A 16,169-nucleotide genomic window follows, 5' to 3' on the forward strand; every position below is an offset into this window, starting at 1 on the left:
TCAAAACAAACCCCATTCAATATCAGTTCTTTAATGTGTAGTAATTTACGTGCTAGAAGCATCTCTGATTAAAAATGCCCACAACTGGAGTTTCTACTTTAAATAGCTGAAAAAATATAGTTAAATGATTGAAGCAGATAACTTTTTCTCAAGTTATACTCTGTATAACTCTGTAGTTTTTTCTTCCACAATTAGAAATATCTCAGCAACTGCTCCTCCCCCCTAAAATTCTACAGCTATGCCAATGACACGCTGAAATTTCTATGACAATTATAATTCATTGCACATTTTCATTCAGCTTTTTGCTAAATCGCTCCATTCCTCTTATTTTTGTAAACTTATTAGGGAAGGCTTCTAAAGCTTTGTTTGCTTTTAGGAAAGATGGGAAAGATAGGAAGGGATCTCAAATTTCACAATTCTTCTGTTTCCATTTCTTTTTTAATTGTAAATGTTGTAGCTACCAGGGCCGGTATTTCTCCTGGAAAACTGAAAACCTGATACCTTCCCAACTTAAAGCAGGATGTTGAAATTCTGCTACCGGCTGCAGGGGTGGGGAAATTTCTATTGCTCTTCTTGTCGGTGACATACGGTAGAGGGGTTGGCCCTGCTTTGGTCCACCTGCCAGAGGAGTTTAAAGTTTCCGAGGCTCAGACGAACACAATGACTTGGATCAAACCGTCTAAATGAGAAGGAGGGTGTTTATTCTGCCGCCGGGAAGCCGTTAAACTTCTGCCAAGCTTACCATCCCTCCCTCTCTCTCTCTCTCTTTCCTCTTTTATTTTTTATTTTTATTTTTTTGATGGGTCCACGCGGCCTCCAAACTCAACCGATTGGCCAATCTCCTCTTGCATTCACCAGAGATTATTTCTGACAACCGAGGATATTCTGAACGCTTGGAGACCTAGGACTGGAAAACGAAACGACCGGCCAATGTGGTCACAGCGTTATTTCGGGTCGCATGCTACCAGATGGGCGCTCAGTGAATGGCTCAGGGATGTGAATGGGCAGTTTAAAATATGATCCACCCCCCACGCCCTATAATGCTAAAACAGGTTTGATTCCCCTCACTTTTCTTTTGGTTTAGAAGTATCCCCTCTCCCCCCTCCCCCCAAATCCTTCTGGCGACGTCAATTAACTCAACTTTGCAGTAGAACCGACCGAAAAGGAGGAGGAGAATGAAGCAACCTGGGTCGTTTTAGCAAGTGTTTGGAGACGACGTCGCAGAGGCCCGGGTGGCTGCGGGTGAGACCGACCGCGGCCCGTGTGGATCCCGGGTTGGACACTGCGTTCGTGGCTATGGCGCTCCCGGTTCCCGGAATGCACAGAGGATAGAGACCCGGCCCCAGGAGGGAAGGTAGGGACCTAGGGACTGGTGATCTCACGGCCGCTTTAGAGGCCTTGGCTGCCTCCCGTCGGCTACATTTATTATCCTTATCACTGATCTCGAAAAAAGTCATGGAAGACGGCCCGCTGCCGGACCTCAGGGACATCGAACTGAAGCTGGGGCGCAAAGTACCCGAGAGCCTGGCGCGCTCCCTCCGTGGGGAGGAGCCGGTTCCCGGGGAGAGGGACCTGGACCCCCGCGGGGGCGGCGGCGACGGCTGCGGCAGTAGCAATAGCAGTGGCAACTGCAGCTTCCCCCCTTCCTCGTCTTCCTCCTCCTCGTCCTCCCCAACCTCCGGCTCCCTACGACGTAGCCCCTCCGGCACCCTGGAGAGGCTGAAAACCAAGCTTCACCTCCTCCGCCAAGAGATGGTGAGTGCGATGTTCTGACCTGCAAGGGTTAGGGCGGGGAGTACGGGGGTCGAGGGCGGGAGGAGGACAGGGCTGAAAAGGTGGGGCGATCGGAGAACCAGGTAGGAGGGCCCCGGGGTGGAGCGCCGGGCGCGTGGGAAATGAGGGCTGAGAGATGGGGCGCGCAGTGTGTTTTTTTTTTTGGGGGGGGGGAGGTGAGTGGGGGACGCAGCTGGATTAAGCTTATTTACTAAGGACATTGCTCGGTCATAGATTACGGCTTCCGAATCGCCTCCACTGTGTGTACTTGCTGACTGCGCGCAGTTCCGACTACGGTGGCTGCCCGCCGAAGCCTCAGGGTAGGGGTGGGGGGGAGCGTCAGCCCTACTGAAGGTTTGTAGTTACTGCTCGGGTCTGGAGCTTGGGGTGAGCCATTGACATTTTCCCTGGGTTCAAAGGAGGCTCGGTCCAATGCATTTACTGCATTAAAGCTTCCTGGTCTGCCGGGAGGTGGCGCGGCGGGGTCCTTTTCCTTTGCCGCCCTCCAGTCGTCTAGCTCGCGCGCTACCTCCTAGGCCGCTCCCCCTCCCCCGGGATGCAGCAGCTGCAGCTGTTCCAAGGCCACTGCTGCGCGGAGTCTGCACAGCTGGATCCGAAAACAATGGCCCACCCGCCCTTGATGTGCTTATGAAAGGCTTGCCTCACTGTTTTGATGCAGGAAAGCAGGTGACCACCCCCCATCCCCCAGCCCAGGGATTTACTAATGACAGCTTCCTACCCTTCCTCTATCTGCAATCCGCAATTGTTTTTTGTTTTTTTTTTTTCTGCTGTTTGCAAACGTTGACCCCCCTGCCTAGGATGACATAGGATCTGGGAATACTTGTTTGTCCGGATATATGTTGGTTTAGGCATTTATTGACTTGCCTTGAGCTCTTGGGCCAGTCATTTGGCCTCTCTTAGACCTTTGTATTTTTACAGCGTTGAGCTGGTTGTAGGAGATTATCTATTCCCAAATCCTTGGAAGAAAATGACCACAAACAACAGCATTTTTTACTAGTTTAAAGAGGTGGAATTTCCATAGTCAGCCTCAGTCACTGAGGGCTTGCAGAGGATCTTGTACAGAAATGACCCAGTCTGTTGTGGATTTCCATCAAAAAGGAGTTTCCATTGGTCATTGGTGGCTTACACCTATAAACTCAGAAGGCTGAGATCTGAAGATCCTTATTCAAAGCCAGCTCCAGCAGAAAAGTCCTTGAGACTCTTATCCCCAATTAACCAGCAAAAAGTCAGAAGTAGAGCTGTGTCTCAAGTGGTAGAGGATCAACCTTGAGTAAAAACCTGAAGGAATAGCATGAGATCCTAAATTCTGAGTTCAAGCCCCAGTACTGGCACACACACATAGACACCATTTCCTTACAACCTTTTCATCTTTCTGACGTTGCAAGACTTGAGGAAGGAATACATTCCAATCATGAAGTCATCTTGGCAACTCTATTAGTGTCAAAGCTCAATCTTCAGAGATCATGTTAGTACACTAAGATGTCACGTAAAATCCTCCCACTAGATCCTTAAAGCCTGTCTACCCAAGACTTTAGTTCTTAGGTCTAAGAAAATGTTCTTCCCACTAGGAACATTACAGATGTACGTGTGTATAGATGTGTGGGTGTGTACATTTCTTCATGCATGTATGTGAATATGTGTACCATGTGTACTACAAAGGATTTTAATAGATAACTGTTCACTTCCATATATACGTGTGTGTGTTTGTTTGTGTGTGTGTGATTAGATGCCCATGTATATGTATGTATGTGTCTCCAAGTAATTAGCAGAGTACTAAAAATATAAAATGAAAAAGTCAAGTAGTTAGTTAAGGCTTTTAAGTAACTTGCAGTAACTTGCAATTTCTTCCCTATGTCATACTAGTGTGATGAACTATATAGGATGAAGATAGTTATTTTCAGCCAAGAATATTTTCTAAATATTTGTTTTTGTTTCTTTTGTGTGTGTGTGTGAATACTAGTGATTATTTTCCTCTCACAGCTGGTGCTGTACCTATTGAGCCATGCCTCCCCTTCCAGCTTTTTGCTTGTTAATTGAAGATGAATCTCTTGCATCTGTCTGCCTGGGCTGCTCTAAACTGAGGTTTTCAGATTGTAGCTTCTTGAGTAGAGTAGGATTGTAGGCATAAAGTACTAGTGACAGACTTAAAGATCTGCTTTTTTCTTAATGAAAATTTCAGATGATGCATTTTCCCTTCAGCCATGTTTAATTGTTATATATAACACACACATATATGTGATATATATATATATATGGAGAGAGAGAGAAAGAGACTTATGCCTGTAATCTTAGCTACTCAGGAGGTAGATATCTAAGGATTGTGATTTGAAGCCAGCCTAGGCATAAAAGTCCCTGACAATCTTAACTCCAATTAACCACCACAAAGCCAGGAGTAGAGCTTTGGCTCAAGGGGTAGAATGCTAGCTTTGAACAAAAAAGCTCTGGGGCAGGGCCCAAGTCTTCAGTTGAAGCCCTAGGACTGGCACATTCATGCAAAAAAGAAGGAAAGAAAGAAAGAAAGAAAGAAAGAAAGAAAGAAAGAAAGAAAGAAAGAAAGAAAGAAAGAAAGAAAGAGGGAGAGAGAGAAAGAAAAGAAAACAAAGAAAGAAAGAAAGAAAGAAAGAAGAAAGGAAGAAAAGCAGATACAGCAGTGGCATATTTCTCAGTTGACTGTTCGTTACATTTTCTGGTGAGCTTCAATGTGGGCTTAGAAAAAATTATGTTATAACACATGTTTCTGTAATTAACTTTGTACCCTAAAGAAGATCTCCACAGATCAAATATCCCAGAAACTGACTATGGACATTTAAAAGGTAGAGATCGGAAATAGGTATGTTCTTTTGCCAAGAAGATAATTTTCCTCTTACATTTAACATAACTCTTGTGGGTGCTCAAAATCCTAGTTCAGCATAGTTGCAGAGTAACAGATTTGTTATTACAAAGAGTTGGCAGTTTTGTTATAAACACTGAACAGATGAAGTTTTGTGGTTCTCCTGGTCTCCTCATAGCTTCCCCAATAGAAAAGTTAGGGAGCTCCAGCTGGGATACAACATCTTGATCATTTTGCTTTTCTCTCTTGTCCTGTAGGATGAGCACTCTGTGAACTGCAAGATCCCATGTTTTATATTTATGACTGAAATTGTTGACAGGTTTTTCTCATGGATCTCCTGGAATAATCAGGCTTTGGGCTTGCCCTCAGTACACTTCAACTATGCCTAAGCTTTTGTAGAAGCATTCAGGAGTCAGGCTTCTCTTCTTTTCCTATTAGAGTGGACGAATATATTAGTGGCACAGTTAAGCATACACTGCAGGGTGTCAGTCTCAATATTTCAGTCCTAATCCATACCCATAGGATTCTGCCTTGGTCTTTCTTACTTTTTACAGACAATTTTTGTAATTCTTACCTGTAAACGTTACAGTCACTGCTCTTATAGATTTGGAAGATGACTTGTGAAAAAGGGACATTGAAAGAGGTTAAAGAGAGTGAGACACAGGTTGGGGTTAAACTTAATGCTGAAACCATCATTAACACAGACAAGCTACATATAATAAAAGACATGGAAGGGAAGATGTTAGAAAGGAAAACTGAAGGAAGGTATTTGATATGATAGATCAATTCAAGGCTACTTCAAGGATGTTTTCAGGAGAAAATAAAATTTTCCTAATGATAAGAGTTTGTTTTGAAGTTAGAGATAAGGAGATTTTATATTAATAAGGAAATACAGAAACCCACATAAGGAAATTTGTTATAAAAATTGGATGTAGGTTTTGAACCTCTCATCCAAATTTTGCTCATCTCTCCTCACTTCATATAGCATTTCAATGTCTGTCATCATGTGAGCTTAGACTTGGAAAAAGGAGGCATTTTAGTGAACAGAACCGTAGCGTGAAGTTACATTATCTAACTCAATATGCTGTTTTATTTTCCCAGTAACTTTTCTTCAAAATGAAATATAGCTCATGGGAATTTGTGCTATCTCAGTACCCAGTGAAGTGTTAGGGGATCCATAAGAACAAACCCTCTGGGTATGTAGTGGGATTGTTTTAAATATTAATTCATGTATTAGTCCACATAGTTACTGAGTTCCCATTGTAAATCAACCTGTTTCTGACGTTGGGGACATGGAGACAAATGACTTCTTTGAAAAGACAGACTGAGTAGTCCCTTTTCTTGAACTTTCTTGCAAATATGTATATGTTTCATTATGTCCTGTACAAGTGTATATATGCTATACTTTCATATTTACCCATCTCTTTGTCTCTTTCCTCCTTGGAGTGGTTCCTTTTCCCAATAGTCTCCAGGTTGAAAGCTGACTTACTTTCCTCAGGTCTATCTGTGCCCAGAGTCATAAAACAGGGTCATACAGCAATTCTATATTTAATTTCTTGAGGAACCTCCATACTGACTTCCATGGAGGCTGCACTAATATAGGTATTCCCACCAAGAATGTATAAAGGTTCCTGCCTACATCCATTTGTTGTTGTTTGCTTCTGTGATATAGCCATTCTGACTGGGGAAGGTGAAATCTCAATGTTCCTTTTCATTTGCATTTCATTTCTATCTAAAGAGTGTCAAACATTTGAATATTGATTAATCATTTATACTTTTTAAGAATTTTCAAATTCATTTCCTCATTTAGTAGTTTCAATATTTCAGCTTTTAGTGCTTTTTGGAATATGTGTATATTCTAGGGAATAGCCCTCTGTGAGATGAATAGCTGGCAAAGCCTTTTAATGTGATATGACCTATTTGTTACTCTTCTTCTTACTTCCTGAATAACTAGAGTTCAATAAAAAGAAATAGCTGTCTATGCCTATATTTTCAAGTATATAACTTTTCCTATAGCAGTTTCATAGTTTTGGGTCTTACATATATTTTTGTACTTTTTTTTTTCTAATCAAAAGCCTTTAATACTATGTAATATGCCTCTATGATACTTCTAGTTTGAGAGTAAAATTTCTTTTAAATCAATTTAGTCTGGAAGAAATTTAAAATGTAATAGCTTATGAATACAGTTACAAAGAACAGGTAATTGAAGTTAGAAGGAGTATAAGGCATGTCCACTAGGTCTGCTTTCCTAGATGAATACTCAAGTCAAAGTACAATTTGGAATAGAGTATATACACTTTCTGCTGAGCTGATACCACATTCTGGAATATGGTCAGGCACTATGTAGAGATGGTGTCAGACCACTAGATTCTGCAGTACCATTGTGAAAACTTGATTGGAAAATAATGTCCTGATTTCCATATGTTTTGGTAATAATTTGTACAGCAGCCAGTAATAACAATGCTTAAGTAATCTCCAATTACTTATCTTTTCTTACAAGAGAAGTAGTCAAATATCTCAGCTGTTTGCTCACCTCATGCTTTAGTAGTTTAGTAACAATCACATAGACACAAACACACATATATGTAAAAAAAAATAACCATAGACAATAGAACACAAAGCAACATGTAAGAGTTCTTAAACATGGTAGTGCACTGCGGGATGCTTGATTTTTATTGACACTTTCCTTCTCTAATCTTTTCCACATCCCCCCTGTTGTAAATGGCTTACTTGCTTTTGTAAAAAAAATTAAAAAAAACATTATAAATTCCCTATGTAGGGAGATAGTGATTTCATTAAATTAACTTTACACTTGCTTTTGGCATGCTTTACAATAGGTGAAGAGATTTTTATCACTTAAATACCCTTAGGTAGAAACTAGAAAGTGGAAGGGATCTTTCTTGATGAGTTCTCAAGATTGCTGAAGAGATGAAATGGGATATTAATTTGGTCAGAGAAAGATTACTGACTAAGAAGTCAGCAGGCTTCTGATGCTTTAGTGGAGATCAGATATAAGCGCTGAGACAATCAGACACAATTATGTAGATAACTCACAGGAAATATGCCTTTTAAGAGGAATTACAAATGCTGGGAACTATGCAAATGAGCACTTAATACTATGGATAAAGGCATCAAGGAAATGAGGAAATGCTGTTACAAACAGTGGTTTGTTTCTGTCTTTTGTCTGTAGAGTATTAATATAGTTACAGAGAGAAATAAAGACAGGAAGGAAGGAAGGCAGGCAGGCAGGCAGGCAGGAAGGAAGGCAGGAAGGCAGGCAGGCAGGCAGGCAGGCAGGAAGGAAGGAAGGAAGGAAGGAAGGAAGGAAGGAAGGAAGGAAGGAAGGAAGGAAGGAAGGAAGGGAGGAAGGGAAGAAAGAAGGAAAGAAGGAAGGAAGGAAATGTGGGTGAGTTAAAACTTACTTCCTTAGTCAGTGGCTCAAGGAACTTAAAAAATTTCAGGTGTGTGATAAGAGAAAAACGAAAGCTCCAGTTCATCCTACTATCATCTGCAATGAGCCCTTTTTCTATGTTTTTGCCTGCATTTGTATTATATGCATGTAATTATATGCATGTATTATATGATGTAATGGTGTGTCTGCGCTTCATTTTCCTTATTCTGCATAGTAATATTGTACTGTAACAGTTACTGTTTGGAAATCATTAATCAAAGAAAATATTACTCAAATAGTTCTTCTAGTATTTTAGCAACAGACATTTAACCTGACTTGTCTATATCAACTTATTTTGCTGTCAACCAATCAAAGCTTTGGAACAAACAGTGAAGAAAATAAATTTCTCTCTGGGAACCACTTGGAATTTTCTTGCCAAGAACTGAATAACAGATAGCTGCCATTAGCTGCTGATGTTCACATTATTTCTAAGATTTCTTTTATGCATAAAAATTTTGAATCAGTGTTAAAGGGAATACATTCTGTTCCCTAAGCATGCAACATTATAAAAGGAAGTAGGAAATAAAAGTTTCCCATAACCCTTTTCCCTATTTCTACTCCCCACAGATGATTATCATATACTATTGCATATATCTTCCTTGAAACTTTTGGAACACATGCAGAAATATCTCATATTTATGTGTACTTTCCATATAGTTGCATATCCGTGTTTACATACAGTTTTGAAATTGAGACTCAGGAGCTACTGATGTGACTATTTAAATTGAACAGAAACTCAGCTATTTATCTTCCTATTATCTAAATTGTGTGTGCATAGACATACTTTATCTCAAGCATAACTTAAGAGTTTTGTGACTTTAAATAGATTATGGACAAAAAATCACACACACACACCCGCAAAAAAAAAAAAAAAACACTCAGCATTTAAAAAGAGTCATTCTGTTGTTATAAAAAATTTTTGGAATTGATGATGCAAAGTCAGTAGTCTCCAGAAATAGAGATCATTGCAGAATCATACGATAGAAACTTTAGAGGTCACCTGACAGATTATTCATTGAGACCCTAACCAGTTTATAGGGAGTCTTTGATTGAATGTTTTTAGTGGTGGGGACTTTACTGATTCTCATGGTAAACCATTCTGTTTTCAGAAGCCTGTGTATCTTGTGTCTGGAATGTGGCAACTCCACTTCATGGAAAAGCAAATTTGTCATCATTTGCCATGGGGTGAAGCAATGCCTCAGCATGTGGGCATTTGAGCTCTAGACTCCTAACTTAAGATGGAAGCTCTGCATTTTGATAGGTTTCTATGTTATAACTAAAATAAAATACTAATTTGCAAAATAAGAGGAGAATGGTAATGAGTAGCACTGGCAAAAATGGCACTCTCCGTGTAAGCTGGTAGATGTGTTCTAAAGAGCATCATTAGAAGTAAATTTATGGTGGGGGACCAGTGACTCATGCCTGCAATTCTAACTCATTTGGAAGGCTGAGATTTGAGGATCCTGTTATGAAGCCAGTCTGGGTAGGAAAGTCTTTTAAGATTCTTACCTTCGATTTGCCACCTAATATCCTGAAGTGGAGAAGGGATCTCAGTTGGTAGAGTGCTAGCCTTGAGGAAAAAGAAAAAAAGAAATAGCTCAGGGACAGGGACACTGCCTAGGCCCTGAGTTTATGAGTTCAAGCCCCAGGATTGGCACAGGGGAAAAAAAAAGAAGTAAATTTTTGCTATATAAAAAAATTTCTAGTGCAAGTAATACTATAGACATCTATTCTAAAGAAATAACAATTCACCCAAAATGTAGTTTGTGCCTGCATTTGACATTCTATATTATTGCAAGAAGTTAAAAAATCGAAATGGCCAATAATTATAAGTAGATTATATATGTTCATATGGTAAAAATTTATGTAGCTATTAATGCTAACAATACATATGTAAGTGAAGTAATGAGCAATACTTTCTTTCTATTTTGCTCTTTTATTTTGACCAGTTTCCTCTGAAGAATATTTGTTTTGATGCTACAAAGCTAGTTAAATAGATTTTAAAAATAGAATATTCAATATTAAATAATGGAGTCTTCAGAATGAAGAAGAACTGATTCCAAGACATCAACAGCCCTGACATTTGCTACCTTCTGCCTTTAGGCCCATAACTTTAATAATGAGATTAATATATTCAGAGTAGCTGAGGTACTGGATAATAAATAGTAAAGACTCATTATACTTTGGTGTTCTTATTCTTCCAACTTGATTAGTGGTTAAACTATGCAATTTCATTGGGAAGGGGACCTATTTTTTTCATACTCTTTATTTTTCCTGTTATTCTTTTTATTCTATTTCATAGAACAAAGCATGTCAATATAAAATAACTTACTTTCCTATGTGTGCTATTCTGAGCCACTAATTTTGACATTGGCACTTTTGTCCAGAAGTAGCAAAGAAGTAGCCAATTAACTGGCCAATGAAACCATGGAAGATAGTCTGTGGAAGGCAAATTAATAACCATCTGATGGATCAGGACTTGAGTCATAGTAGTGAGTATTAATCAGGACCTGACCTATCATAAGAAGATAATGGAACTGATATCTACTCTCAAATATTTACACAGCATTCTATAGGGTCTTCAGAGGAGCTTATGAGAGTATCACGCTTTCTTGTCAAAAATACTTACATATAAAACACTGGGGTCTTAAATGTTCACATAGGTTTTAGACAGAAATTTTGTTTTTGTTTTTACATGTTTTTTGTTTTTTTTAGTCCTGCGTTCAGAACCTGAATTCTGGTTCTGGGCATGAGCCCTAAGCTGCATTTAATGTCAGCATTAAACCAGCATTGTTGAATGGATACATTGGTCAGTGGTATCCATTTTTAATGTTTTGATCCAGTTTCCAATTAAATCATACACATACACATATATACACACACAAAGGATTGACTTATTAAAACTCCTAGGAATCAATATTCCAATATAATCAATATTCCAAAATACATATTCCAATATATTCAATATTCCAAAAACCTAGACTCTTCATTTTATCTATTCAACATTTTCATCTGGACACCCCTCATTGCAAGTTTTCTAAATGCATCAAACAATTCAGACACAATGTGCCCAAGTCGCTTGTCCTCTTAAGTCCCAACTCTACCAAAATTGTGTCAAGGAAAGTCACAGAATCCATACCCTAATGTTATCCAGCCCATTCAGGGTGGATACTTAGTTAAATAATTATTTTCAGCTAAAATCATATATATTATGCCATGCATTAATATGTATGTGCAGTAGATAATACTGCAATTCCTGTTCTTTGTTTCTTTTAATTAGTTTGTTCACTGAAGACTCCAAATCTCGTTTCAGAGTAAGAAGAGGATGGAAAAACCTCCATGTGTATTCTCTGTGTATTTATTGATAAAGAACAGTAACTTATCTTTCCTTTCTGTGGTTCATAGCCACCCTGGGAATAATGGCCTCGAGGCTGAAAATATCTAAAGAAATTCTCCTGCACCATTTCAAAGCAGGCACAAAAAAATATTTTTCTTAAGCCATTTGCCACACTGAGGCTGGCAAAAAGATCTTTGAATCTTTCTTTAATCAAGAACCTAAGTTCCAAGCGACTGAACTTAGCTGGTGGGAGGCAAAGGAAGCGTTGAGTTCTTTGTTCTATTCCAAAAAAGGAAATGTGCTGGTGCACTGCAAACACAAAGTGGGAATCAGGATTAGAGTGCCCTTTAATTTACACAAACTTTTTGCTTCTATATACATGACTAGACATTAGGGAAGTGTGAGCATCAGTGAGTCCTATCTTCTGCCTTTAAGGTGATTGTACTTGGAGAAAAAAGACTGTGAAATATCAATGGCCATGCAGGAATACAGAATCTGAAATTTGCCATAACAGGAAAATGACAAATGTCACATTTTTGTCAGAATCTTAATCTGTGGAAGTCTTTTGCCTCAGAGACTTATAAACACCTTTTAAACAATAGCATGTTTTAACTGCAGAAAGGCTCTTGCCAATGCATATATTCAGTGCTTGTTAGATTTTGTAGTAGAACTAAAGCAGTCAGCCTCTAAGTGATAGAAGTTTGTGATATTAGGGACTCCTTGGGCATTGTATCTTTACAATTTCACAATTACATCTTAAAACAGTAATAGGTTAAAGTATGCTTTTAGATATTTGTGATTTCTGAATAAACCTTCAAAGGAGGCCCCCTCTGGCCCTCAGTCCATTGTCTTAGTGATTTCCAATTCTTTTCTTATCTTGTCAAGAATACATTTTTTGCCAGGCACCTGTAGCTCAAACCTGTAATCCTAGGTACTCAGGAGGCTGAGATCTGAAGATTGAGGTTCAAAGCTGGAAAGGCCATGAGACTCTTATCTCCAAATCTCTACTCAGAAAAAGCCAGAACTGGTGCCATGGCTCAAGTGGTAGAGGCCTAGCCTTGAGCTGTATTAAACCAACAGCTGTGTGCTTCCTTCTGTTTTCTTTCTTTTTTTAAATCTCTAGATGAAGTTTCAAGATACTCACTGACCCAGAGGTATTAGACCTACCCCTTTTCAAAAAGCTCTACTACATAGGACTTTGCTGCTTTTCATCTCAACCTTTTTTGTTTATATTATCTCAAGGAAAGATTCCACATATAAGTTAATTATTTTGAAATAATTTTAGGCTTACATAAAAGTAGCAAAAAAGTAGGTCCAGAAATCACTACACAGCTCCCACTTTGATGCTCCTAAGTGTCATCATTTCACATTTGCTTTCTCATCCTCTCTCTACCTTATCCATCTTTCTACACATGCATGCTTAAAACATTTTTCAACTTCCCTGAAAACTGAAGATATGATATCACATTGCTTCTAAATAGTTCAATGAACATCCAAACCTCCCATGTCAAGGACATTAATGAACCCTGTTGGGTGTTTTCTGTCTTGTGTACATTGTCATATAATAATTCATGTCACTTTTCCCTATTGAGTTCCAGTCTATCCTAGGAATATTTTTCAACAAATCTCCAATGGCCACCTCAGTGAGAGCTACCTGAGGCCAGCATCTTGTCAGATAGCACAATGGGTCTATCAAAGCCACTGTAGCAACAATTAGAAGAGCAAGTTTCAACTCCTCACCCTAAATGCCAGAAATTCTGGCCTAAATGCCAGATAGTCTCATGACATAAGGAAATAAAATCAAGATTCTCTGTTATTGTGCTTAACACAAAACAGAGCTGTTTCTTAGGCCTGTGGTATGATGTTGGTTATCATTCAAATTGATTTGTTATCAGTGTATACACTTGTTGACCTTGGATTTGATCTTGTAGAGTTAGATTGATTTCTACTAGGCAGTTGTTTTTTTAAGATTTTTTGGTTACTCAATCCAGTGTTTTTTAAAAAAAAATTGTTGTCCCTTTCCAACAGTGCTATACTTTATGTTTACAAGTGGAATTATGAGACTAATTTCACAGAAGCTGGGAGACTTACTCAGTGAAGCAATCAACTATTTCAATTGTGTTAAGGTTGAAATACAATATGGATTCATACATGATAAGATCTGGAATTTTGAGGTCTTAATGACTATCCTGTATTCTATTAAAGAGACAGTGTGGCCAGGGGCTAGCACTATATCAGCAATAATCCTAGCTTCTTAGGAGGCTGTGATCTGAGAATCATGGTTCAAAGCCAGATCCAGCATGACAATGCAGGAATACTCCTTTTTATTTTTTGAAGGTTTATAAGGAAGTTTATTAGTAGGGTATTATCTCTCACGGGAGAGTGAGCAACACGTCAGCTGCACCTTATCTAGGTGGTAGCTTCTCTGGGGCTAAAGCGGAAGTAGGTCTTAATGGTGAGTGGAAGTGGCCCATCATAGTTCTGGGGCAGGGAGTTTAGGTGTGGGTGGATCTGGGGGCTAATGGGAGTGTTGTGCCAAGTTGCAAGACCACCCCCAAGAAGACCACCGAGATTCAGACACTCCGAAATGCAAAAGCAAGGCAAGGCTTTATTTAACCAGCTGCCAACTCGGGCCTCGTCCTACCCACCGACACAGTGGAGGTTAGGAGGAAGCCCGGAGCTGTGATTACACAGGGCTTATAAAGGCAAAGAACAAGGTTACAACAATCAGCTGTGCAAGCAAGATTAGAACACAGGTACAAATCTGATTGGCTCAGGGTTCGATTCTAAAATGGGGTTCACGTGGTGGGGCCTGACTTCAAAGTCTGGCACCTCATTTCCTCCTTTTTCTTTTTAGTACCTTGGGAGCCAATCATGGCTCCATTCTGTCCATTTCAATGGCTTGCATGTCTAGGGGATGATATAGAGGTAAGGCATGGGCCAGTAGGGCCAAAAGTAGTATCTGAAAATAACTCTGGTCCCTCGGTTTTAAAGGGGGGGCTGATGGGTGAAGATCATCCATCTTCTGTAATTTCTTCAGGCTGACTCAGGGGCGTTGACCTTACCTAGCCAGGAACCTATAACCTTAGTCTACTTTACCAAGGGACTGCAGGATTCACCTCACTTTGGAGTGAGCTGCCAAAATAAGATTAACACTAGCCAGGGTAGTAAGGAAAGAAGGCAAAAAGAAAATTATAATTTCTGTGAAATCTACTTCCCAATACACGCCTGGCCTATTCCCACAGAGGCGAGCTCCTTTAGTAATCTGTTGATTGGGGGCATTGGCAAAGCTGACAGGTCTTGCAATTTTTAACAATATACCTTTGCAGGCCTTTAACAGATCTCAATAAGGACACAATTTCAGGTCTACAAGCTTTCTTTACTAAACAGATGTATGAGCTTAAAATTCTTACTGCCAGTCAGGGCTTTGAGTAAATGAGGGGGGTGAGATTTCAATCTATCCTCTCATTTGACAAACTTACCCTTACTAACCACTATCACAGATGACTGGCAAATTCCTGCCCAGTAGACAGACATGGGCATTGGAAAGGCATGCTTATGAACTATTCTTCTAGGACTTCCCGGCTTTAACTTTTGAAAGGCCAACAGTAGTGACTCTAGGATCTGACACCATCTCTGCCATCCAAGCAGTGGCTTACTGCCTCTGGATGCTCCATCACTTTTGTCCCAGGAGGAGTGACTTTCGACTTGGACTCAGGGCCTGAGTGCTGTCCCTCAGCTCTCCAGCTCAAGACTAGCACCGTACCACTTTTGAGCTCCACACCACTCCATTCCCAGCACTCTGCTGGCTGATTAGAGACAAGTCTCTCACAGGGACCTTTCTTTGCCCGGGCTGGCTTCGAACTGCAGATTCAGATCAATGAGTCTTATAAGGGGCCACTTTACTCCAATTATAAGCAACAAGGTGGTCCACACAGAAGTAGTTTTTAAGCATGCTCTCTTACCTGGAACTTATTAAGGGTCAGTATTAGATTTTGACAAACTTGTAGGAATCACCTGTGCTTCTTTGTGGGCCTGCTGGAAACTGTTACAAAAAACCTACAAAGAAGCTGGAATGGCAATTAAACATTTTGGTAGCCATAATTCTCCCTTTCTCACTTTGCAATAATTATTTAGGACAATTTTACTTCCAAACTTCTTATCTAGAAATGTATTCTTGATTTCCAAAGCCTTTTTAACACTAACACAACACTTTAGCTTTTATCTGCATCGGAAAAACTGAAGCTCACAGGCAATCTGAAACCAGGTGCGTCCCTTTGCTTACGGGCTGCTTGTTTAAACAAACCCTTGTGTTGAGGGCTGACTTTCAATAGATCGCAGCCAGGGAGCTGCTCTGCTACATATGAAACCCCGACCCAGAAGCAGGTCTTCTACGAATGGTTTAGCACCAGGTTCAAAAGAGCCTCTTTTTTTTTTTTTTTTTTCAGTCCCAGTTACTGCATGGCATGAAGACCTTTGAATTTAAACTTAGTTTTGCATCATACTGCAGTCTTGAACATGTTCACACTCACACATACACACACACATACATTTTCAAAAGATCTTAAAGCGCGCTGAATAAGCATCGGCCGTACATTTTAAGACAAAAACCTTTAACAAATGATTTTAGCATTCTCCAGCCTCATTTTCCAGGGCTTGATAGTTTTAGTAAAACATTTTTAGTCTTAGTAAAACATTTTAGCGCACCAATTTTCTGCTTAAGAAGGCTGGGTGGGGGTCCTCCTAAGAGTTCTTTT

The 16,169-nt window shown here is 39.8% G+C and overlaps 1 protein-coding gene across 1 annotated transcript in view; it reads left to right on the plus strand.

Annotated features, from left to right (window-relative positions):
- The first annotated feature begins 545 nt into the window (after positions 1–545).
- The window catches only part of Lurap1l (leucine rich adaptor protein 1 like), a 42,153-nt gene continuing 26,529 nt past the window's right edge, over positions 546–16,169 (plus strand). Inside the window, exon 1 of the mRNA XM_048349542.1 lies at positions 546–1,755. Coding sequence (XP_048205499.1) covers positions 1,456–1,755 — 300 coding nt within the window. The 5' untranslated portion in view covers positions 546–1,455. The remainder of the gene's footprint in view (positions 1,756–16,169) is intronic.

Source organism: Perognathus longimembris, chromosome 1 (assembly GCF_023159225.1).
Source record: "Perognathus longimembris pacificus isolate PPM17 chromosome 1, ASM2315922v1, whole genome shotgun sequence".
Lineage (NCBI taxonomy): Eukaryota > Metazoa > Chordata > Mammalia > Rodentia > Heteromyidae > Perognathus > Perognathus longimembris.